The 27,555-nt window shown below is 39.8% G+C and overlaps 1 protein-coding gene across 5 annotated transcripts in view; it reads right to left on the reverse strand.

Moving 5' to 3' along the window:
* Wdr62 (WD repeat domain 62) overlaps positions 1-27,555 on the reverse strand; it is a 255,818-nt gene that overhangs the window by 57,041 nt on the left and 171,222 nt on the right. For all 5 annotated transcript variants that reach the window (XM_083120947.1, XM_083120945.1, XM_083120946.1 and 2 more), the window contains one exon: positions 6,791-7,004. In XM_083120947.1, the coding sequence (XP_082977073.1) occupies positions 6,791-7,004 (214 nt within the window). The remainder of the gene's footprint in view (positions 1-6,790; positions 7,005-27,555) is intronic.

Consider the following 27,555-nt stretch of genomic DNA (forward strand, 5'->3'; position numbering starts at 1 on the left):
TACCGCTCTCCTCAGTTTTTATTTACCATAAATTTGTCTCCCTACTCATCATCACCGCGACTAGCCAAAACTGACAGAAAGCAAAGTAAGAAAAAATATGCACATTGTGGCAAGGACTCGAATCCAGAACTCACCTCAAGTAGACACAGAGTGGAACACTGAACGTACTTTACTCATCACAGTCTGGGGATTTTATGAAAACTACGGATTGATACTCATGCTAAAAATGACAACAGAAAAACAAGGAAGCACGGCCGTATGTAGGGGGAGGGTTTAAGGGGTCCAAATCTCTCCCATTGATTTAGTAAACATTTTGCACCAATTGTGTAATCAAATAAATGATATCTTCAACTTGGTCAAAACACTACATTGGCTGCAAAAATTTTTAAAGTTACGTTAACATCACACACACACAAAGAAGTACGCAAAAAGTAGTTTTTAAAAATCAAAACCTAACCCTAACAAAAAAATATACACGAAAATATAAGTAGTTATGGTTATTATAATGAATGTAGGAGTGTATCAAATTAATATTTATATTGAAACTGTTTAGGGAGAAACGTTTTACTGGTTATAATTTAGAATTGTTTATTAATAATAAATAAATAGTAATATTTCAATTATAACTATTAAAACTGTACCATTCTTGAGCTGCAGAAAGTTGAAACCCTCCAATTATTTCTGTATATATGCTATCATGCAAGGGGGAGCATGAAAAATTAATGCAAGTTTAAATTAAACCTAAAACGGAACATCCAGTGAAGCTTCCTTTCGATTCAGCTACCTACTTCACTACCCTTTTGACTTCATTATCGTCCATCCTATAGAATTCCCTTTCGCGATGGCCTGGATTTGCCAACACTGATTCCCCTCTCCGACTTGGGACCCTGTGTTTGTAAACAAGTCTTCACGCTACGTTAACTGGTGTGTTGCTCGTAACACACGCAAGCGCACAAATTCCTGGAATCTCTCTACGTTCCAACAGTTTTCACAACTTCCCCAAAAGAGATCATCTGAACATGCGTTCCAAGATGTGGTGTCAAGAAACAGAATATTGTTAAAGTGAAATTACTACTCATGGAGCGTAATTCCGTGATCTAAGGGGCTCGTTACGGACCTCTGTACGACTAGTTACGAGTAAAAGTACCTATGCTGGACAAAGTAGGCTAATCAGGGCTGGACCTGCAGTTTATAGACATTCGAATCAATGTGCAACGCTCGTCCATTGGAGATCGAACCTGGACCATATGACTAATTGTTTGATTGATTTTGCTTTATTTTACTTCGCTTTTTGTGCCACTTTAGTAATTTGCGAAGTATGGGGATGAGTGATGAATTGATGAATGGACATTCACAAACTTCCAGGCCAGGATTCGAACCCAGGACCCCTGGTGACGTAACGCGATGTGCTAACCACTCCGCCACGGGGGCCGGCTGGACCATATGACTAAAAGGCTACAGTGCTAGCCACTATGCTATCGGAGAGGTCTTCCACCATTAATGGAACTGACTTCTATGTTTACAAATTCTGCATCTGTTTGATGATTGTAAACAAGGTATTCCAAAAATGCTTCGTTTCCGCTGTCAAGACTAACTTCACAACTTACAAATGGAACGAAAAAATATGATTACTGGATTGCATATACACACATTTTCGTCGGTGAGTGCACAAAATTCAGTTACAGGATACCTACTCTTGCTCAGAATGGAGTTTCTACGATAACAATTAGGGAGCGGATTTAAAGGTACTAAAATCGATAAAACAAGCAGGCTATAATAGGCACCAAAATACAATTCTCAGATTTACACTTACTGACGTGAATTTTTCCGATACATTGTCTTGATTTTTTTGTCCTCTTTTGCTACTTGGACTAATCTCTAAGATTTGTTATTGTACACTTGTTATTTTACGTAGCACTTCTGCTGGCCTTGGCTAATCGCAACGACGAGGATCACCGATGATGATATATAATCGATGAAGGGGGACTCGCATGGAACACCAATCCACAGGGAGGGACTCGAACCCCTGAACTTTGGTGGTGAGATGGGAAGTCTGCCACCATGCCTGCGAATCACAAAGTGAATAAATTGCAATTATATAAAATTGACAAAGGGACCCGTGCTGAGATGAGTTTTCCGTTCGACTTAAGGCAAGCGATTACCTTCAGCGGTGTACTGTAGAGAGGGCCTCAAGTAGCGAAAGTAGAAGCAAGCAGAAACAAATACTCCCAAAAAAATAATTTTAGGCAAGAATGTTCAAAATAGGCATTTATTATGAACCATAAGAAGGGTCTTATTGCATTATAAACAACACGAAACGAATTTAAAACATTAAAGCCTATGTTTAACTACAAAGGAAAATAAATGACAAATAGGCTAAGGAAAAAGCTGCCTGATAACAATTTTTGACTTTCGTTCTACACGAGATGTGGAAAAGCCAATGAAATTAGTTAACATGTGAAATTATTAAAGGTATGACTTATGCTGTACAAATTATCTACTATAATCTTTGCAGTTGGCTGTACGAGTCACAAATTTACATATCTGTTATTTTTTGATTGACGTTTTTAACAATTAACTCCGACGAAACTAAAACAATTAAATATGAAACTGTAAATGTATGCATAAGAAAAACTTTCTGCAGCACTTCTTGCTATAATGTCTAGCTCGTAAAGAACATTCATTTCATATTACACACTTATCGCATGGTACAGCCCACACGGGTGAATAAATTGCGTGCCATCTTGCAATATAGATACACTTCAAGACCCACGAACAACAAGCGATTCGTTGCTTCATTAAAATCCTGCAACGCTCTACGCACCGACAAATGTTCAAGTTCGCACATTCAGACATTATGTAGAGATATCATGCACGATAGCTACTCTTTATATACTGTATTATTTGATATACAGTGATTTTTGACTATTTTAAAGGCAAATACAGCTATCTTTGATTAGTGATGAAAGCAATACTATCCAGCTGTATCATGTGCTTATCACAATTACAAACATACGGGTACATGAATTACATTAACTGACAACGGAAACATTTAGCTGAGTTTTTGCTTTAAGTCCACTTTATACACAGATACGCTAATCGGGACCGGACCTACAGTTTAAAGTTGAATCTGAACCACTATGTGTGCCTCCACCGGATATCGAACCTGAGACCCATTAAAACAATATCCGAAATGTAGCCCGCAGCACTTTTTTCGTGACTTCTGAAAAGGTGTTGGGTAATTTCAATAAATCCATTTGTAATTAGGTTTACATTCCGTGGTCGAAGTGATGATCGCCATACCCTTCAGCTAGCAAGGAACACTGTGTGCACAGATAGAGCAATTTGCACTGGACCTACAGTTTAAAGTGAGTTCCGGACCACTGTGCAATGTGCCTCCGCCGGAGATCGAGCCCGACACCCGTTGATTCAAGGCAAGATTAGTAACTACGTCATGCTTATAATGTATGAGACTATCACATATTGTAGTGAACAATATTGATTAATTCTTCTGTAATATTAGTTTCATTAACACGAATTTATGTAGATGTGTGACAGTTCGGTGATTAATAGTACCAAAGGATACGGGGTTCAATTAGCAGAAAACTGGCATTTCACCTGTCTCGAAACAACTCATTCGGTGATTTACCCACTCTTGGAACAACCACAGGAGTGGAGACCATCAGTCATACTTCGCGACTCGCAGCAAAAACGTGTCTAAGAGTATGGACACTATCTTTATCTGTGGTACGGATGCGTGGTAGAATCCGAATGGATCCAAACATCTCGTGTGACGAAAAAATAGGAAGATGCGCTCAAATGATTAGGTCCAAAAACAGCAATCTACCTCGCACATGGTGCAATGTTACACATTATAAAGTGAGTCATGTCAGGAGAATAATACTACGGCGACCTGCGTCCCAGTGACGTCTTCGCTGCAAAAGCCTTTCTATGTAAGTGGGTCATCTATGCTTGATCGGGCCAAGAGGTGGGCGCCAAGGTCACAAAGGTTGAAAACTGGTGTTATGGAATAGCTTTTAGCGAAAACGCGCAACTATTTTCCTCGCAGACAACATATGTATGCCAATTGTCAAATAAAGCATAATATGCAATACCAATGCTATAAACCATAGGATGCGTTCACTGCTCTTTCGCCACTATCTTCATGGGCATCAATTTCACAAATCAATGTTTCAGATTCTTGGACGAACTGATCGATCGAGTTAGAGTATAGGCTATCGTATTAAATTGGCATAGGATAGGTCTGTTGATGCACCACATTTCGTCTATGTAGCTCTGGTAGTTTCTGAAATACGGGTCATTGTCACCGAAGGACAGAATATAGCCGCATAAATACCCCTTGGCTGTTTGCACGCTACAAATAATACAAGCAATCGGTCTAAAATCTACACGATCTCTATTTTCCAGAATAAGAGAAGAGGAAATTTTGACAATGCTTACACAAACAAATATTACTGCAGAAATAACTCTCTTTCTCAAAGTGATATTCCCAAATATTTACGCCGACTTCCGTGGGGGAGTAGTCAGAATAGTGTGCTACAACACCAAGGGATCTGGGTTCGAATCCCGGCATGAGTGTCCCTTCGTCAATTTCATCATATTAAGTTACAATAGCAAGCTTATTGTGGATTTAAAACAGGCAAAGTTTTAAAAATATATCAAGTTCTATGGATGCATATAATATTAACCACAACACAATTAACATCTACGACAACATGAAATTAACGCTATGGGAGCTTTCAAACCGAAGTGGCAAGTGACAAGGGTATCTCTAGTCCGAGTTAACGCGAGAAGCGATATATGCAAATTGCCATGTGCATCGGTGCGAAAGGTTGCATTTAATTCTGAAGTTTCGTTTCGACGTGACTCTTGTCGCCACTTCAGTCCGAGAGCTTCCTAGCAAACATGAGTTGCAAAGAGTGATTCCCATCTGGGGAACATTTCGTTAGTTCACATCCCGCATTGAATTGTGTCCCAGTAAGTCCATCTGTGCATAAATTGACTCGAAATGAACTTTGGCAAAGGTTTAAAAATCATTATTTGCGTTCGATTTCACAAGCCCGAGAAAGGGCTTTATCCGTTTCCTTCACAATGAGCTCTTACATTTTACAGTCTGGGCGTAAACGGCGTTTTTATACCCGTAGACAGCTTTCTCTCGGGATGCAGCTGCATTCTAGGAAATTGAATTGCCCAGCCCTTACATGGAAACCCATATTGATATTGATCTCCCATGTACTTCAGCAGAAGAAACCAGAGCAAAGCTGCAGGCGGATTAGAGTTCTTGCTGTGCGAACGAATTGGGGGAACTTGGAGGTAAGGAGCCGTGATGTCAGATGAGCAGCAACAGAAGTCAAGTGTGCGAAATTTTCTTAGGAGGATAATAAGACTCGGCATGTAAGTGCCACATTTTCTTTAGGTTTCTATGAATCCAACTTCTCTCTTATAAAACACATCTGAGAATAGTGTTCGACCAGGAAAAACGCGTCTACTCTACGTCACAGGAGTCTGTGGAGCAACGCCGCGCATAACTAATTTACTATTTCATATGTGTACAGTATACGCTATAAATTACAGTGTGTGTATTTAAGCAGCGCCATTGATTTGTACCTAATACCTTTTTACAGGAAACGTTATTCCTCTCGGTTGAATAGTTATCGGCCTTTAAAAATTTGAAGCGATACATTGTTTACATCTCACTCGGCCGCCATAACTGCACTCGTGACCTACAGGTCGCTTATGATTGGTTACGCTACGAAAAATGCTATGGAAATACAGCTTCTATTCTTGCAACAAGATTTTTCACTTTACACGGTAGCATTTTGGTCATGGCATAAGTGTTAAGAAAAATGGCAAGGAAAATGTTTTCGTCTAAAACGGGGCTAACGCAGACGTACTGTGCAATCCACCCCGTGGACAAGTTCAGTGGGAGAAAACAGGAAATATCTATGCATCTGACTGTAGAGATGTCTGTACCACCAGGTATGGCTAGAAGAAACCACTGTTAAGACATCCCTGTGGTTACAGAAATATAGAACACCAACTCAATCATTAACTTTTGTCCATTCTGCAGGCAGGGTGCCAAAGGAGCTTGACCTTTCCCGCTCGTCGGGACCCTGAAGATTCCGCTTGTCGTCGATACGTGCCGAGAAATTCGTGATTTGTCCAATACTTACGCCAATGTCGCCGTTACTTGAAATAAACAATAACCGTATGTGAAACTTGCAAGCACACAAATCTCCCACTTCCTTCTTTGATCTTCCTACCACTATTTTACCATCAGACTGCTTTCGTAGAACAATATACACAGTATTCGAATGGAACGAAACATACGAGGGGCAAGGAGATTTTTTTTTAGATATTTCTCTTTTCATATTTAGATATACTTTTGAAGTGTTTGGCCTACTCTTACAAAGGTGTCCTACCCGCAGTAGGGAAATAATCCGGATTTACGGTTGATTGATTTGCATTATTTTACTTTGCTTTTTGTGCCTCTTTTGGCTAATTTGCGAAGATGGGTGTGAGTGATAAGATGAAACTGATGAATGGACACTCACATAGATCCATGCCAGGGTTCGAATCCGGGACCCCTGGCGTTGTAGCGCGATGTACTACGGGGGCCGGCCACCGGATATAAAAAGGTAAGTCAGATACTTGCTCAATATCTAAAAGCGGATTAACACAGACTTTGTGTATGTGTGTGAAACTTCATGTTCTGCAATCTCAACTACGCTCTCAAAACGACAGAATCCACAACGAAATGAGTACTTACCACGCAATTGATCCCATACTTGTGGCCGGGGAATTCAGCCACTTGCGAGTGATCTTGAGCATCCCACACTCGAACGCTTGGTAAGTGGCCACATTCTCCTGTGACCAGATAGCGCCCATCTGCCGAGAAACCCAACGAGGTTATCGTCTTCCTCGACGCATTGAGAATGTGCGACTGCCTACTTTTGCGTGGGTTGAACAGCACCACGGTACACCTGCGAATAAAGAAAGAATAAACTAAATTTCGGCAACTAGCACAATTTTCGAATCAATATAAATTAATATAAAAATTCTTAAGATATGAAAGTACACACATTTAAATGAAATGCACACTATTTCAAAATGGGGGTTGTCTGCAAAAAACACGGGTCACAAGTTTTTACCAGTACAGTACCTCGTAGTAGTATTACCGCTTACGCTTGTATTTATTCAGTCTTGACTGCACTTAAGAGAATAACCGAACATTGGCATGAGATCAACAATTTATTCTTTGTGCGAAAAGCTTATTTTTGGAACAATGTCTTATTTTTACTTTAATCCACTTCTTCGGCATAATTACGTTTATCGTCCCCTAAAATTTTTCACAAAGGGCCAATCTATGGCCATCTTGGCTCAAAATATACCCTTACACCCCACTAAATATGAATTCACAACCCCAGATGGAAGGATAAACCTCTGGTAAACGACGGTGTAATTATGCGAAGTAAAACAAGCAGGAAGTAATTCGAACTCATTTTTTCCCCGATAAATGACTACATTGGCTAAAAAAGGATCTACCAGTTTCAAATTCCAAAGAGGATCTGAATTTTGCCACAACTACAGCCAGTTGCGCCAGACACTGCGAATACGTAGATCGAAAACATGACAGGAACGGTTGCAGCTTCTATCTTGAATTATAATTAATCTGCGTGAGATAAAATCTGTTCTGAATATATATATATTGCTACGATTTTTCAAAAGTGTCAACGGTATTCTTCTTTTCCTTATTGGTTCCAAACTTCTTTCCCCGTCTTCAACAGTAATTGGCTGATAAATTTGTCAAGTGGTAAAGTCAACGGCAAAGATAATAGTAGGCAACACACCCTGTGTTGTTTTAAGGAATGAATTTCTGTTGATACAAAGCAGATGCTGTCCTCTGCCTATTGACGCTTTTACTTCAATTCATGATCATCACATTGTGGAGAACGGACTGAATGAAAATAGTGAAGGACAATTTGCCTACTATTTCTTTTGCCGTTGGGTGTACATTTTGCTTATGCAGTTGCCAATTACATTGTATATTGGAACTTGCGCAGGGTTGCTCCTAGCACAGAGCTACGAAGCGAGCCTGGTACAGCCAACAGCAAAGATAATAGTAGGCAAATTGTTCATCACTATTTTAGTTGTTTTATATTCTACCTCCTGAGTTTTTTTTTTAAATATATGGAACTCTGTTGATGTGAAGCAGAAGCTATCATCAGCTTATTAAAGTTTTTATTTCAATTAAAGACCACCACAATGTTGGAAACAGACTAGCTGAAAATGATGATAGATAATTCACCTATTTCTTTTGTCGTTGGGTGTATCTAGTTCAGAGGTTAAAAAAGGCGTTCTAGTACGAAATCTAGCTTCGTGAGGTGAGATATGGGCTTAAGGCTTCATGAGTTTCTCATCATGTTGAGAAATCACGTATGATTTAAGCAAAACTTTCTATAGGGATTTCGTGAAAAACCAGGCGAGGAAAACTGACACCTGGCTCTAGAGAGAACACGTTCCTAATGTAATTAAGATGAAGTGTCACATTAAAACAGGCAGAAGTACTTATCCGTACATTCAAGAAGACAGGCACTGGTTAACATGATCTTGGAGCAGAAGTAGATTTGGAAATTGTCTATAATACTTATGTCAAATATATTCATCAACTTATTACAATGAAAAGCCTCACGCAGTGTGTGTTCAAGATTTGACGATGTTCTCGCCGTACAATACATGTCTTGCAATAAATGAACTTGTGAACGAGTAAACCGAGAGGCATCCAGTTAATTAGCAAAGTATGACTCACAGAACCAACTGAAAAGGAAGAGTATACTGGAACTAGCTTGCTGGCACGGTCGAGTAACTTCGACTTGTAGAACCAGTTAGAAAGCAAGGGAATGCAATGTGTATGAAGTTGTTTCGCGGCGCGATCAAATTAATTCACTAGAAATCCTTGCATGCAGACACTTCGCAGTCGGGAGGAACCTCTGTAAACTGATCTTATCAACCGCCGTCAAGAGGAAACTGTCGCCAGTTCCATAAAACTTCGTCAACCATGTCTTCACACTGGCAGATTCAATGAACCGAAGATCTGTTTGTATCCATTCGATCATCATGAGCCGTTTCGAATCTTTGAAGATTCGGATATTGGATTTCAATATCCATTCCCACTAAAGAACTGTTTGTTGCTGGTTTCTACAGTATGACCACAGATAAATCTGTGGTATGACGGTCAGTGTATCAGCAGACTTGAGCCGGAATCTGATTTCGTCACCTGCTTCAAAAGTTCACTACTCATCCATACATTATGTTCTTGTAGAATAACAGAGACTCGTTGTTGAAGAGGGGCCAGATTTATGTTTCCAATTTTGTTTTTTTACGTTGTTTTCTACTTTTCTAGGTTAATCGCGACGATGAGGATGAAAGACAAAATGATGCAATACCTCTCCTCTATATTTTCCTTGCTTTTCGTCACTTTTCTGCTTCTCTATGCCATTTCGATTATGTTGAGTCGACCACTCGACGTACCCACGTCAACCAGAGTTACTGAAGTATACTCTCACCGGCGATTTAACCCACTAATCTTGATTTACAACATATATTCATCTTATAGGGAAGTACTCCTGGGCATGGATATTCTTTGTGAGTGTCCCTTCATCAATGTCATCATATCTCTCATCCTCGTCGTCGCGATTAGTCGAAAGTGGAAGAAAAGCGACTCTAAATACGAGTAACACGAATCAAATCAAATATAGGTAAGTACTCAGTAGAATCGCGGAATTCTTTTGTAGGAAGGAGGGTTCAGGACGTTGATATAAACTGAACAGTATAAATATTAATAAAATATTTATAAATTGATTACAAACTTCTTATTTTCACATTATCATTATATCCTTGGGATGATCTTTCACGAGATACATGAATGAATACTCGATCAACTATTCTTCTTCATTTTTCAACATTTCATACCTTTAATATACTGCACTGCATTATTTATTCCATTGCGTTATTAATTTTTACACAACTCCAAGAAAACTGTTCAAAAGTTAGTGGGAAATTTTAGTTATTAAGTTTACGTTGTGGGGTCTCACATACTACACGCACACAAACACAAGAAAAAAATATTCGTTGAAATAAGTAGTATATAAAAAATAAAAAAAAACAGTTCTGACATGGTTCCTGCAATTGTACACTCAATTTTTCGAGCTGATTTTACCCTTGGTTATACTGCTGGGATATTAATTAATTGAACATCATGTCTTATCGACTAACAAGTAATAAGAACAGTGATGATGAGAAAGTAGCTCTAATCGCAGGTCAATATCCAGGGCATTTTGGGAATCCCAGACCGTAAGAACTCAGGATCATACAGAAATATAATGTAAAGTGATTGGGGGCGAGCAGATCAGAAAGCTCAATGCATATGCACGCATATTTGACCTACATACTTAAGTAAATCAATACAGATGGTACAACCGAAGCAACAGCAATTCGAAACAATGCCATTAGCCTGCGGGTTTCGGAAAGGTTACTGCGGCAAATAGACCTGCGAGAACCCGAAATTTCATTTTCATCTCGATTCAATTTGTGATCCAACGAGGGCATTGCGCTCGGGGGACGCTGGATGACGAATTTCTCTAAAGTTTTGACAGGTCGTCCAGCACACATTAGTTCCAGGTAGTTACTATTACGTTGGCAATTTTGAATGCTAGGCATCGTAGTTTGTGTGGTGGTCAATGTGGATCAACTGCACGAAATCCCTAATTCTCCGCAAATGACACCCATCTCCAACAATCCTCCGTCAGCATGCAATGACAAGGACGTACTATCTAGGTCGATGAGTCTGAGGGACTAAATTTGCATATACGTACGTATATCTACACACCCAGAGAGTATCTGAGGTTGCATATAAAAATGTTTTAGGTAAACTTTTATCCTCAGATAAGCTAATAGGAACTGGAACCTAGAGTTTAACGTGGGATCGGAACCACTGTACTGAGAATCGAACCCAAGACCCCTTGATTATAAGGCAACTGTGTTACCACTACTCCATCCTGTATCCAAAATTGTTCTAGTCGTGGCGTTGCCGTTCATGTGTTTAGTTTAAAGCAGAGGATTGTCTTGATGAAGAAAGAGAAAGTTGGGTAAATATATTGATATTGAATAACTCGGCGCAACAGTTATAACAATCTCTTATGCGAAATAATTACAAAATATATGCATATGTAACAATGCAAACCTTATGAACCAAGTTATCTATAAAACATAAGAAACCTCCAATTTACATTCCTATGGGTTCGGTGTAAACATCACACCAACTAGAGTTTTTTACGCGATTATCATATCACCACAATGGAAGATTTACTTTCCTTCGCGATACTTTATTTATATTTTAAAAAAATTATCATACCTTCACGTAATTTACAGTTTTAATATTCTCTAAGAGAATTATATGCAAAACCTTTGCAATCACTTTCGCGGGATCCGAAGAATATTATGAGCCTGCACAGTCGTAATTTAGAAAGGCTTTGGGATTTGGACGTAAGTCAAATCAAAATGAAATGGTGATCTTTACAGTGTACGTTGAAATTATAACATGAACTTTGAGATTAATGAATTAGAGTCTACTGACTCATTAAGAATCAATTAATTTAAACATGTTAAATTCCATCAAAGATGAACGCATCACAGAGCGGACTTGTTTAAAGTTTTCATAGAGTTAATTAGTGTATATTCTAGTAATTTTAAGTCACATTTCCGCCTCTCCAAGTTAATCGCCAAGAACAAGGTGATTGATGATTGGACAAAAACACTTCAACGCATTGTCCACGATTCGAACTTGGGAGCTCGGACGTCGTAGCTTCTCAACATAAGGGCAGAAATATTGGGATTCATAAGGACATGCTACCAAAACCTCTAATTCTCAAGATACGTTGGTGAATTTCAACCAAGGCAACAATGTTCTGGCAGACGAAATATTACAACCTTCATACTAAAAAAACACAGGGGGAGGGGGGAGTCCGGTCTCCAACGTTGAAGCCGGCAGGTGGCTGACGGTAACAAAACAACAAAAGCCCTGTTCACGCTTCGCCTGGGTGCAGACATGGAAAAAAAGACCCTCCATTCACCTTTTGTGAAGGGGAAGAAGATCCTTAAAGGGTTAGTGACACACCCGCGGACGAGGAAACGCTCTCGTGTGCAGCCAGGTACGTAGCATGATGTCCCCCAGGAGTGTGCTTTCTTCGGGCTCTTTATGGCCGTTCTCGTGCTGAAACCCTAAGGTAAGTTGTCCACTGGGCACACACCTGGCGCTGGAAACTGGGCCAGATGGGGTGAAAATTGGGACAGATGTGACTGGTTTCCTCATGCAAGTTTACGTGCGTGTTCATCAGGGGAGTTTCAATTCGAAACGAAAGCTTGCATTTTCCAAACAGCTGCGTTTGGAGTCTTCGTCGTTGTTCTCAATCTTGAAGTTTTTTCTCCTTCCACGCGAGTTTTGATTTTGGAGAAAATTTTCTCCCCTTCAATAATGTTCAACTAATTACAAATTCGACTCACCACCAGCCTTCCTAAAGGTCCAGGAACCCACAAATTATAATGGGTTCCGTAAGAGGATCGGAACCTTTCTTCTCGCGCAATTTAAATTCCGTCCAAGTTGTGTATTGTTTCGTTTCGAACTTAGACCGTATTTAAATTGATCCTGAAAAAGGATCCGGGACCGAATAGAAATAATTTAATGATAAAACGGTTCTTTACGGTGCAGAACCCTTTTACGTTTAGTGATTTTCTCTCCCGGACCGAAATTGACACTTTTTAACAATTCTTGGACATTAACAACAACCCTGCTTTTCACCACTACTCGAGTTGACGAGCTGTATCTTTGCGGGTGAACTCTGCCCAAGCCCGGCTGCGCAGTAGCAAAGTAGAGGCGCTACCGGCTGCGCAGTAGCAAAGTGGAGGAGCTACCGGCTGCACGTCATTATCCTTGCGTTCTGTCCTTGCTGTCGACCACCCAACGGGCGAGTAGGTGCAACTACATAAACGTATCTCACACACACACACTGCGCGGAGTAGCCAAGGTCACCCGCAAAGCTACAGCTCGTCAACTCTAACAGCGCTGCTGATATGGGAGGCCCGATAAACATCAAATTAAAACAAACCTTCAGCCAAAAGCCTTCGCGCATCTTCCCTTCCATCCATTCATTCATTCAACTCGGGCCATAAGGAAGCATGCTCCACTATACCCCTCCCCAAACCGCGCGAGTTAAGATGCACAGGACACGCGGTTCTGCGCAGATCATTTTTGCCTATGGTTCCACTATACAACAAAAAAAACTCTTGCTCTGCTTCTCGTCTACTTGTGAGGAGTGGTAAGCGATGTCGCCTTGTAATTAACAGTTTGATTCCCAGTGGAGGCCCAGTGCACAGTGGCTCAGATCCCACTTCAAACTGACCACCTATATTACCATCCTATACGCCGCCATCGTTCCCAGGTTCGAATCCCGGCCTGAATGGGAGTAGTTTGTGAGTGCCACTTCATAAATTTTATGGTATCATCAGTCATCCTCATCGTTGCGCTTAACCAAAAGTGGCGGAAGAGCGACGTTAAATAACAAAAATCAAATTAAACTATTAGCAAAATAAAACCATTTTTTGAATCTCGGTTAGGTAATCATTTAAATCTGAAGCGTCGTATTTAAAATACTTCTCATAAAGAAAAATATGAAACAATTACAACACAATTACTGTACGCAGACACTATTTCTTGTTCCTTGTATGTGAACAGTGGGTGTTGAATCATATTGAAAACGAGATTGAACTTTTTACCAATGTTATTCGATTAAAAAAAACAGTAGTTGAAAGTTCGACATGAACTTGCTCCACGAACAGAAATTCGATCAAATTACTTTAAAAAATTGAAGCGAAACTATTTAGAGCACAGTTATGTGGCAATTCCTGGTCCTCGCTTAGCAGTTACCTGAATTCTGACACGTACGTAGCGTACAAATTACCTACCATTTAGGTTTCTGCCATTAATAAAGCCTCAAAGGCTTACAATAAGAACCTGCGAGGATAATTGAAAATCTCAAAGCGTCTTCACTTCGACCGCATGGCAATTTACCTCGGCATACTATCCAATAACAAAAGTAGCAGACCAGTTAGGTCACGTTAAGTTCTGCTCTAGCAGGCACGGCTGCATTTCGCAGAAGAATATGACGGAACGCCGATGGATGAAACAAATGAAGTCCATTGAGACATACTGGCTGGAAATTTTATAATATGCAGAATACTTTACATGATAGAAAAATTTAACTTGATATGCATTACACTGTCGCCGTCAAAAATAATGAGCCCTTTGTTTACGTGCTTCCAAAATGCTACTCCATGGGAGAGAAAAAGGCAATATGACTCAAAAAACTTGTACCTTTTAGATAAAGGTGAGGCAACGTGATTTCAACTTTGCCTCTGCTATATTCAGACAAGCGTATGTAAAAGTAGTACTCGAAGTGGAATTAGGTAGGTGTGGGAATGTTTGCTTGAGCCCAGCAATAAGTGAAACGTGGTTCCACGGTAACTTATCAATACATCACCTACAAAGTGACCTCTGTTTTATCACTTTGGCTATTAGCAATCCTTCAGCACTCCTCTGTACTCGGTACACAGTTATTCATTAAGGCTCCGCTGGACCTATGGCCTACGCCAGCGAAGAAGTTCTCGAAATTTCATCTGCATTTTAAAATTCGCTTTGATATTATAAGTTCTGAACAATTACATCTGCTTAGAATTCCGTCTTGAGCACTCTCGTGAATCTACGTGTGGGTTGCTTTCGCTGCTGACTAGATACTCGCATGAGTTTCATGGGTATGTAAGACTATTGAACTATTTCGAATCTCTAGACAACATCGAAAGCAAACATCACGAACATTCACGAGAGTGTCATAGAAGAAATTCTAAACAGATGTTCAGGATTTGGAATACGAGTAACAAAGTGGTTCCTGGAAAGGAGAGGACATTTCGAAAATGTTTTTCTGGCGTTGGCCAAAGGTCCAGCCGAGCATAGATGCAGTCACTAAATTTCGGCAGAATATTCACAAATTAAGATACTGAAGAGAAACCTATGACTTAGCCATAGTAATAAAAAACCCAAGTTACTCCCATTCCTGTAAAGTTCTCTGAAATAATCAGCTAACGATATGGAAAAGCCAGACCTGGTGTGACGGACAAAACAATCTTTTGTCAATGGTGCTCTTCGTAACAATGATCAAACTTTGTATACAAAGGATACCGATGTTCCCAAGACGTGTGCGATTTGCCTGAAACACGTCACGCTGGCTTGGGTACGCAAAAAAATGATCTCTGCCGACGGTTTGCTCCACTTTCGGTCACGCCATTTGGCTTCCGAGGAATTCGAGATAACACTGTCCATGAACAGAGTGCACTTCGAAGTCATACATGCGTCACCTAAAGCATACAAAATTGCTTCTATCTTCCAATTTCCTTACGAAAAGATGCCGAAAGAACTATTAAATCTGGCCAAAATTGTATTCGTGCATATGACAGAGAGAGACACACACACAAAGAAAATGAGAAAAGTGTACACGCGCGCGAACACACGCACACACAGAGAGAAAGACGAGAGAGAGAGAGAGAGAGAGAGATTGAGATTCACAGATATAGAAGGGGTACCCAGGATGGAGTATGGCGAACAAATCATAAAATATACGAATTGCGAAAGCTACTGAGAAATGAATACCTTATCAGAATATAGTAATAAATGGATTGATTGATTGAGTTGGTGTTTTAAGTCCACTTTATTCACAGTAAGGCTAATCGAGACAACCTACAGTTTCAAGTGGGATACAGGAATAAATGAAAAAATGCAACACAGAACATAACATAAACAAGTTGTAGAGCCCATTTTTGTAAATACAAAGGCGCACGGAAGAAAATAGACCAGGATAATATAACGTAAACAGAGAAATACAGGGGAGGGAGGAGGAATAATTTTAGAATGGAGAAAAGAGCTTTTGTGTGTGTGTGTATGTGTATGAGAGAGAGATAGAGAGAAACCAGGACAGATGTGGTAAGAACATAGAAAAGGAAACAGAGGGGGAAAATGTAGCGAGAGAATAAGGAACAGCGGAACACTTAAGATTACAGACTCAACGAGGAAGAGAAATTAAAGAAAAGAGGCAGACACATACGAGAAGAAACGAAAAACACCGGATACAGGGGGGATAGAAACACTGACAAGTAGGAAATTAGACACGCAGATACATAAAAGGTTGTAGGAAAGGGAAACATCTCGAGATGGAAGAAATTATATAAGACAGATGAAGAGGAAGAGATGTAACAGAAACGTGGTGTGAGAGATAGCTAGAAGCAAGAAATACCAAGAGAAATGCACAGACATAGAGGGAGAATAGAAGCAGAGAGAAAGACAGGATTTCTGCCGTTGGTTGTACAAGGAGAAAAAGCCATTTACGGTCACCACATCAAGTGTTTAACCATGAAATTAACCTTGATGACCAAAAATTGCTCCGTCATTCAAAGTGAAATTGTCTTATTGTCATTCTTCCCTGACATTGTACTGTTAAGCACCCCACTGCAAATTGCAAGGTAAGAAACGGAAAAACAACTTTGGAAAGCAGCAGAGAAAGACAAGTCTAATTCCGAGCGAAGAACATGAAGCATTAAGACGTCGGCTCTCTTAGTTGACACTCACTATGCATTATGCAAAGAGGCCAGGATGATTAACAATCGCATGTTTTGCGCAGTTAAGTATTTAAAGAGTGCTTTGTAAACTTAGCTCCAAAACTAACACGTTGACTTCGATAGAGGTTTCTTTTTTCGTCAAACTTCGGATACACAAACGTGCAGGTCAAAACAACCAACGAAACAACCACCGTGAATGGACGCTAGGACCATCTGACTTAGTATTTATATATTTATGTATTCAAGGAAGTTCTAATGCTAAAATGCAGTTCGAATCACAAGCTTACCCCATAGCTTTTGATAACCCAAAAATAGCACAAAAAATTGCGTTGATAAATCTGTATGCACCTACATGATTCAACTACTGTATGTGTGTATTCATTTTCATGCATTTCCTTCCTCTTTTAGACAATCGCGACAACAGGAACGAGACTCTGAATACTGGTGAAACTGATGAAAGGACACGATTTCTAAGACGGGACCCGAACCTGAAAATGTCGGTGGCGAGATCGTCCACCACTTAACAATCTCGGCCATCGAGACCGCTGGATTCGACTAATGTATACATGTGAAACCCACGCAAGTTTTGTACATGCAGGTCGCGGACTGTAGCCAAGTCGTTTTCGAAAATTCACATCCTTTCGAAAACCCGCTGTGATGTGATACTCGAAAATCTGAACAATTCCATCCGCTTAGAATTTGGGGACGTGTAGATAAACACAGTGACGCACCTAAACAAGGTAAAGACGGAACCCTACAGTTATGCATTTACTCTTGCTTGGAAACCATTGGAGCTTTCGCCGTCTGTGGGCGTCGTCGACACAGAGATCAACAATTAACAACGCACGACATATGCATATTCATTAAGGAGCGCCTCATGGTTAAAGGACAGAGTTATGTGGTTATACTTCATAATTTTCACCAGCTGTCGGAAGCGACTTTCATCCCACAAGGACTGCCTGTTCTGCATTGGAAACTAAGATTAAAATTACATTTCCGTAGATATTCAACAGTTTTCTCGTAGCTCAAACATATAAACGCACTGAAACAAATGCGTCAAAGACTGCCGACAAAAAGAACAGGAAGCTAAGAACGCTAAAGTCTCAAGGAGAGAAATTAATGTTTTAACTTAAGATTTTTTTGTTACTTTGTCTTGGGAGTGCGCCGAAGAGAAATTCCTGGAAAGGTTCCCTGCGTGCGCATAAACAGAGGAAACACTGACCATTCTTGTGCGTAAGCTGTGGGACACGAACGATTGCTTATTGGCATTCAAGTCTCATTCCAAAGCTCTCTCCTCCTGCAAGATTTGGCGAACAACCTTGGGGGAGCTTCTGTGCAGGAATAGCTATGAGGTTATGCGAAACAGTGGAACTATCGGTACAAAAACGGGTTGAGTGCATGAGCTCAGGACCTCCTCGAGTCTTTCCTAATCGGGAGAACGAGGCGTGGATTCTTATGGGCGCTCCCTCTACGTCAAGAGAGTGTGCTAATCAGAATGCAGCTGGGTTTTTCAAGTGTGTCTTTCTTTTTAACGTTGTCTTTTACGCTGGAAAAAACAAAACACAGTTGTCAATCTCGATGTTTGGCTTTTAAGGCTTGCAAACTGTAGCTTCGCTTCTTTCCAGTTGTCAAGATTGGCAACGATGTAAATTCCTCACTTCCAAATTTGGGTACTGAAAAATAGGAATTGCGTTTCAAGTGCACGTTGTTCTCAGAGTGTCTCTTACCAGGGACCTCTTAAAGTTGAAAAGTCCACTTTATGCACGGACTAGATCCGAACCAATATGTGCCTACACAGATTGATTTTACTTTGCATTTTTGCTACTTTTGGGTAATCGCGAAGATAAGGATGAATGATGATATAATGAGATGGATGAAGGGACAAGACAAGTGCTACAGAGGATTATCCTGCCTGCAGGAGCAGGCACAGAGACCCGTCAGTCTGCAAAATGCAGTCCAGGATGTAATACATGAAGTGAGGCTGCCTTCCTTCCGAAAGGGTCATCCCTTATACCCCGTGCTTTCATCGAGTTTCGAACCGGAACCTCTTGATTACACGTATATGCCCTTAGTCACACAGCTCCGAGAGGCTAAGTTGTAAATTCCAACGTTCCCCTAACAGGATGTAAACAGTCTTTTACTGGTTTTGACGAAATCAATCTCTCTTGAGCAACAATAAAATAATGCAACTTTTTAAATAATTTTATTCTCTTTCCTGGAGAAACTTGCACCCGGAGATAAAACTTCTGAGATTAGTACAAACTATTTTATGATACAAATTTCCTACCTTTGGATTATATTTTCTGAATCTAAGAATAATATAAAATCTAAGGCTATATGGAATTCAAACTACGTTATTAGAGTACCTCTCCTACATTGAAGTCATCAGTAACCGAAATACAATGTATGAGTTTTCATTCTTTTCGTTTGGCACGTATATGGAATGCCTTGGCTGGTCCAGTCGTGCGAAACCCAAGGTGTATTAGTGGGAAGCGATTTCGGGTGGGAGTTTTTCCGATGTCCCCTGTAGTCAAAGGGCAACTTGAGGCAATCCTGGGAAGTAAAGGTGACAGAGCGTGGTGCTCATTACATCACTTCCACTATGACCGAGGTCGAGAATGTGCGGTGCCCGTCATGCCACGGTGCAATGCACAAAAAATAGCTCGCACAATATATCATGTGTCACACGTGGCACGTGGTCTGCAAAGCGAGCAGCGGTATAGTAGCGTTGTAAGAGGGGCGGAAAGGGGGAATGAGCGATGCAGGAGGCTTCGTCGGTCGCGTTCATGTAGTGGGAAACATCTCGCCATCCGAATTGTGAATAACAGTGCAGTCTGGCATTGTAATCATGACAGAAGCAGCAGGAGGTGGTTCCGTGGTTCACTCCATAGTATTTTATTTATTATTATTATTATTTAAACTCTCGACGCGACGCAAGCGGCTCCACAACTTCTGCTTACTGGCTTTGAGGAGCAATGTACAGGCAAGAAGTTCGCACCGCACGGAGCACACACTCACCTCCACAAGTGCAAGCTAGTTGTTCAATCCTGATCCGAAGTATAAACTAGTGTCGGATAACAAAATTATAATTCTCCTTCCAAATATCAAACTTTCTTATGCTACCTCAACCTGCCATAATTTTAAAAAGCTGATTAAATTTCCCAAAATTAGGTCATCAATACTACTTTGCCACACGGAGACACACACATGCTTAGAATGAAGGTCTTCGGAACCCAGCAGAATCTTGATATCTTTCAATGGGACTACTCCATCAACAAGCGAAAGCAAAAACATGCATTAAAACCAATCCCTACGTTCACAAACTGTCCTTTACCGTTATGTTATACCTTGCTCGCTGGGTCTGCAATTCGGTACAGAAGCAGAACAGGTAAGCGCGGAAGCTCTTGGCTGTAACCCGCGCAGCAAAAAAAGTGTCCAAACCGCAAGCCTCCCATTTGCCGTACGGAGCGCCGCTGGTTCAAACATCAGCCATTAGCTTTAATGCATAACAGTGCGGTAAGCCAACACTCATCCGCTGGGCCATTTCTGCGGTCGGGCAGAGCACCGCTATGTCCTGAAACAATAACATTTATGCAACAGTCTACTTAATGGTCCCTTTACAGAAATTTTATTCAGCAGGAAGAAATCTCATTTTCCGTGTTTGTACAGCTTTTTTACGCAGATATCAGGAACGCTTCCAATCTCTTCCGACTCTATATACAGGGTGACCCATAAGAATAAAAAAACACATTTAAGAGAAACCCGGATGGTAAAACACGAATGAAATATATCGATACGTGACACAGAGAAGAGGGAAAACGGATAGGGTAGGGTATGTTACCAACATGGCGGCCAGATAGAAACCTGCTATCTTGAATTCAACTTCAGCTTTTAACCTTCTGATTACCAAGCCCATTTTGCCATGTAAGCCCTCCGGGACCGGGTCAATTTTAAGCAAAATGCAGTGTTTCATTTAGATGACTGTAGATCGGAGGCTAATTGCCCTACACAGACGAATGTAGTACCGTTATACGCGGAATGAACCATAGAGTCGGACTACATACAATTTATGTACATTGAGTGTATATATGGATGCAGGGGGAGGGGAGGAACCGGAAAATTTCAAAATCTCAGAAAAATGCCCCTCCGCCCCTGGACAACAAAGTACAGGACATTGTCAAAATACACATGGAAATGATTGCTGGCATGTCTGGAACAAGAAAATAATTGCACCATTATGATATGAACAATACAACACGACTTGTACACCCAAAACGGTATGTCTATACGCCACTGAGCCATTCAGCAAAATGCGCAGTTACCCTGAAACGACTGTAGGTCCGAAGTTAATTGCTCTAGACGGACGAATCAAGTACCGTTATACGCGGAATAAACCATAAAATCAGACTACATACAATTTATGCACATTGAGTGTATATATGGATGCGGGGGGAGGGGAGGAACCGGAAAATTCCAAAATTTCTGTAGAAAAATGCCCCTTCCCCCTCCGCCCCTCGACAACAAAATACAGGACATTGCCAAAATACACATGGAAATAATCTCAGGCATATCTGGAACAAGAAAATAATTGTATCATCATCATACGAGCAATAGAACACGACTTGTACCCCCCAAAAGACATGTCTATGCGCCACTGACTCAGTTTCAAAGGATGCCACCATTCCCCCCTTTTTTTATAGAAGAACAAGACATGAAAGAGTCTTTACGGTGCAGTATGTGTGTTAACAATAATATAAAAGGAGAAAATCGCAATTCCAGCGAAAAATAGTGACACTATGACGTAAAAACTACGAACATGACAAGGTATATTTTAAAAGATATGTGGTCCCCCGGGGGTTACAGGAAGGTATCTTTTAAAAGATAGGTGGTAAATAAGAGGTTAAAATGGAAAGCTGGACATGTGACACATGAAAATGGGCTTGCATTTCAAGGTAAACGAGTTCGTACGCTTAATTTTCGTGTAACTTGACCCAAAAGCCGTTTAAAATCGAACTTTGTCGATAGAGGTTTCAAGATGCGATGTAACTATCTTAAACAGCGAATTACGTATGCTTGTGTGCCTGACGTGTTGATCAAGGTTCAGAGACTGGGAGCGCCGCTTGACTCTTAACTAGTGTTGGTTACGATATTTTCGCGATATATGTAGTGGCAACGATATCGTCCATCCCTACTCTAACATTGGAAGTTAGTGGACAGCGCATTGAACACACGTGTTAGATGAACAATATTTTTAATTGAAAATATTATAATATTAGTTGAGTGGAATATTGTTAGTTTAAATAGTTCTTCATCTTGTAAACATCACCTTAAAGATTTCTACCCTACAACATTACTACTCATTCCTACTGGTAAACCAGGTCCGTGTGATTCGGCCTTTAGAATAAGCTAAAAGCACTAGACAATGGATGGATAAATTAACGTCGCATGCTAACGAAGTACCATTACAATTACTTGTCTATGTAATTCCGGTAATGCGTTACTAATGCAAGTACCGACAAAGTAAAGTATTACCATAGAATAGGTATTACGTTAACCTCCCATGTGCAACGCACAGGGAAATTACCTGTTGTAGTTTGCTGAGCTTTCATCTCAAAATAATTGGATTGATGTTGTTTACTTTATTGATTTGTGAGAAGATAGGCCATTCGACAAGGGGACGGGGGTAGAGAGCTGAGGGTACGACAGAATTATTGTTACAAGCAGTTCACCTGGCCTGAATAGAAGTGTTTCCTGAAGAACCCTCCCCATCGACCTGGCTGGGATGCAAAGTACGGGTCTGCCTGGCACCGCAACTCAACACAGCCGTTTTGCATGACAAAAAGATGACCAAACACGAAGATTTTAAAAGAAACGGTTAGAGTTTTAAACCTCGTCATGCTGGTGCTGGTACGGTGAATGTCGTGACCGTCAAGGTCATTTCTTGGCTTTACACGTAACCCACAAAAAAAAAAAAAAAAAAAGGTGCCAGGGGAGGAAAGCTTCCTCACCCCCTATATTCCTCTTTATAGTAGTAATAAAAATAAAAGATGGACAAAAAGTTCCATAGTGCATGTTGCGATAAAGTGATATATCACAAAAATAATAGTATTAGTAGCACAAGACATCATTTCATCAAGATTAATGTACAATAAATAAAGTAGACTTAGTAAGGTAACATGGAAAACATGGTAGGAAGCAGAGAAGAAATCATTGGCCCTCAAACCACAATATCTAATTATCAGCAATACAGAAAGCAAATGAACTATAAACGTTTCCATAACAACGCTACTTTGTCACTAAGAGCTACTGCTACTAGGTTGGGGAAACGATATAAAAGAATGCCTTCCTTATCTTTAATTGGACTGGATAAAAAATATATATCTGGCGGAGAAGTCATCTATGCCCCTAAAATTGGCCGAGGGGAGGGCGTCACGAGCCAAAAAAACAAAGTGACTTTATTGACCAATTTTTAAACTGACAAATTACAAAGATGAAAAACTGACTTTTATTGACTATTTTGTACCGCAGTAAGTTATAAAAATATATGTTCGAAATGTATACCCTAGTGCAGTGGTTCCCAAAGTGTTCCAATATTTTCAGTGAACTGATATGATTGTTCCATTTATGTGCTTATTGAGTACCTTTTGGTTTCTGAATTTGATATATGTTTTTATTTTTTAACTTCAGGCAAGCAGCCTAAGATCACTTACTGAGCGTTGCAAGTTTTAGATAGGCCTACATTCTGACTTGGGCGCCGCGGAAATGTCTTGAAACACTAAGGGCGCGCCGTGAAAGGAAAAAGTTTGGAAACCCCTGCCCTAGTGACTTAATGCACCTATGCGAAAAAAGCAACTCCTTTTTTCGTGTGTGACTGCAATGGTAACTACGTCATAGGCAGGGAATCATGCTTCACGCTTAAAGTGGTACGGGTTAAACTGTCAAACTATGCACTTTTTTTTTTTTAAGAGTCTGGGAGGAGAAACGAACTCGTCAAATGCAGCCCTTACTACACGCGTGGGCGGCCAACTATGACACACAAACACACGTCCTCTCGGTAAATATACATTTCAAACATTATTGCCACCTTCTTGTGCTTCCGACAAAAATTACCATTCCGTGCCTAATCTTTATTATTTATTTATTTATTTATTATGCTGAATTAAATTTTAAAGTTGTGTTCACAGCGTGATATTCTTATATTTTTTCCGGAGTTGCTTGCAGTTCGATCGGTACAGGTTCAAAAATAATACCACTCAGGGTTTGCAGTCATTTCGGAAAAGAAAAATACATTCGCTACCTTGGCTCTTTACACTTGTTCATACGATGAAGATAGATTCAATTTTTTTAAAAAACTATATCGCCGTGGTTCTTCAAAACTAAAGGAAATTTTCGAAAATAATAATCACTGCAGAGGAAAGTCAAAAGAGAAGTCGTGCGTTAAGTGATGTTCTCACAAAAGCGAAATACGTGTAAGGAAATACAGGTACATTTCGGTAATTTTCTCAATCTTCTTTAAATTTCATGTAAGGTGTACATTCTGTGAAATTGCGCACAACTCTTGGAAAAAGGAAGTTAAGTTCTAGCTTGTGGATTTCTCCTCAAGTTGCAGTTGTGAACGGATGGATATGCAGCAGAAATATGGGCTCCTCAGCATAAAAAAATATATGCGGAAAATATAAATGTTACAGTCTAAATTCCTAAGGTATGCTACCTACATAAATAGAAACAAAATATACATATTTCACATGCCTACTGAGTCTTATGAAAAAAGCCCTGCAAGGTGTGGAAGAATAAATGTAGGCATTGAAAATAGGAACGTAATTTTCTAAATCCCTACTTTTTCGTAGTTTGTGTAAAATTCATATATGTACTTTCTTGATTATCAATAAACGACAGGTTTTAGGTACTGGATTACCTACATAGGTTAGGGAGGAGGGGGTATTTCTTCAAGCATTACTTTTATTTTGAATACTGTTTAACATGCCTGTTAAATAAGTCGAAGTAGATGGCTTCATCAATTTGTTTGAACTCCTTCAAGAAAAAAAAACGTACAAAGTTTTCACCGACCAGGATAACGTTTTGGTATTTTTCGAAAAAGGTCAATTCTTGTTAAACATTTCCTCTATCTGTTCATGTGCTTTGTGAAGTTATCTTGTAATATGTCTTTAGAGCACTTGGAAACTACACCCCTTGTCCTTAAGACAATAGCACAGTATTTAAAAGAGAAAGTTGCTAGGATAAATATTCGTTTCCAAATCTTCAAAACTTACATCCTTAACTTGTACTTTTCCCTATAAGCTACATGTTACATGACAAGAAAGCGAAGATCGGTTGATCACACACTCACCAATTGGTGTATATTCATTACATATTATTTAAGACTATTATCAGAAATTTCACAAACATTGCTGATATTCACTTAGGCGAGTTTCGCATGTGAACGCAATGCAATTTTGTTCGGAAAAGTGACATCCATTTGTCAGAAAATACTTGCACGGTGCACGTTCGAGATTATGGTCATGTTGGCACAAGAAAGTTTCTAACCTGTGAAGCAGAAAATATGAAATCCTGTACAGGATAATGCAACCATGCGAAAGCTGTTGGAAGAAAACTGAAGGACTAGAAAGGAAAAGTTTTCCCATCTTGCAACACATTTGAATTACCATAGCTAGTCAAACGCCATTACAACTGCTCAATACTAGTCACCAACTGTCAAGACAAACTTCTTAACTGCAGAAAAATGACAAGTCTAGCGCAATACAACAACAAGAGGTCATTACCAAAACAAAACAAATGATCAGGTCATGTACTCGTTTTCCAGACGTAAAAGCAAAACTTACTAAACGATTGGAGTTACCATATCTATAAATATCTAGGGACATTCGGAACACGCAGAGTAGCTTTGCAGAGAGGAGCTCCTGTCAACTTTCATCCCATTTTCTGGTTTCAAATATTTATCCATTTCTGGAATCAGGGTTGGCATGTTTAAAACACTTTTATAATTGAATAGTACATGGATAAACAGTTTTGTTCCGCACTTTACGTACATTGTTGTTATTGTCAATGTATTTAGTTGCATTCATAATAAAATGTGATATTTTGGAACACACAGTATCCACGTGGATAGAGTGGTGCCAGGCAACTGTGGAATAGCCGAACTTTCTCGAACAGCCTACATACGAGGTTTACTAGTAACATAATTAGGTATTTTAAGAAGTTAGTTAAGAGTTTATATTATACTAGAAACACAGTTCTTTCTTCGATAATTAACTGATTCCATATCAACCATTATTTTTAGAAAATATGGCATTATGTTTTAAACGCTTTATTTGTTTAAAACATGCTTTTTGTTCTTGATTAAAATAATCTAAAACATTAAAAAGTATTTAAAATAAAAAAAAATGTTTTGTTTATTTCTTTAAAAAAAAAAAAAAATTTGCCAACCCTGTTTGGAAGGGTGGTGGTTAATTCACTTTACATAATATCGTACCATCTGGGTTTTTCACGAGTAGACAAACCACCACATGGCACCATCTTTGTTAGATGTTACACAACATCTGCTGTAACGCTCTTAGCGTCGTTCCGTTACATTCACACACACACGCGATCGTACAATCAAAAATATTCAGGCAGCAACAAGGTGGCTGGTGTACATGTTTAATTACAAAATCGGAACTAAAATATTGGAATTTTTCTTTTAATTTTTAAAAGGTGGCAATGAGTGGTATTACCTCCTAACGGTGTTTTTCTTTTTTTGCTTGGCTCTAGGATAGAACCAACAAGAGGTTAAGATTTGAAAATAAAGCATTGCGAAGGTTAGTAAACATGGGCAAAGAAACAGCTCCAAGGAATGTCGTAGTATGAACTTTAGTTTAGGGAACATTAAAAAAATAAAACAAAAAAAATGGCTTCTCTTTCAAAATTATAAAGAAAGACTACAACCAGTACTGTTCACTATAAAAGACGTGGCCTGAAAGATAGCTTTGCTTCGTAGAGAAATGGCACACTATGGCAAAAGACGGGGTTCGAACTTTAATTCTTCACTTACAGCGAAAAAATGTACGCCATGAAAATTGTAAAATATAGTAGTCATGGATACTTCTCGGTTGTAACAACTCCGTTTACTTTAAATATGACCTTTACAATCCAGAAGTGTCTGACTGTACAGTGCATCCATACCTCTACGTAATGCGTGTGTATTACACTGAACAAAACGCTACTGTTGCATGTGTTCTGCCTGTTACATGAACGCCAGTTTTCAAATTTGATTCCTGAATCATGTAGTCCATTATTACAGCAAGGACAATAGAGGCCCAGATGTGTTCGGCTCCAGCACAACCTGAAATTTACATCTCCTGTCAGAACAAAAGGTTACTTTTTGTAACGTCGTTAAGCCGTCTTACGCAATATCGTGTCCACTGACGCATTTTGGAATACGAGAGAGAAAGTATCGGGTTAATCTGGGTTAATTTCAAAAGCAGATGGCGCCGAAATAGCTCACTTCGGATGGCACAACTTCTATCAAGTCCCACTATTTAACAAATGGTGTGACGACACTAACGGGAAGCTGCATTTGAAAGAACAGGGGCACAGAATACTGACAAACTTCGCGCTTTCTGTAACTACACTGTCAGGACAATGAGGATCACAAGAATGCTTCAATGACAATCCAAAAGATCTTTCGGAGTTAAAAGAGTTTTCCCTGTCAAAATACATTGTTTAAGTTCACTTTGTGTTCAGGTAGCCTACAGGTTCAGGGACTGGACCTACAGATTAAAGTGGGATGTGAAGCGCATTGCAATGCGCCACCACCGG

The sequence above is a fragment of the Lepisma saccharinum genome, chromosome 4, assembly GCF_977018435.1.
Source record: "Lepisma saccharinum chromosome 4, izLepSacc3.1, whole genome shotgun sequence".
In the NCBI taxonomy this organism is placed as follows: Eukaryota; Metazoa; Arthropoda; class Insecta; order Zygentoma; family Lepismatidae; genus Lepisma; species Lepisma saccharinum.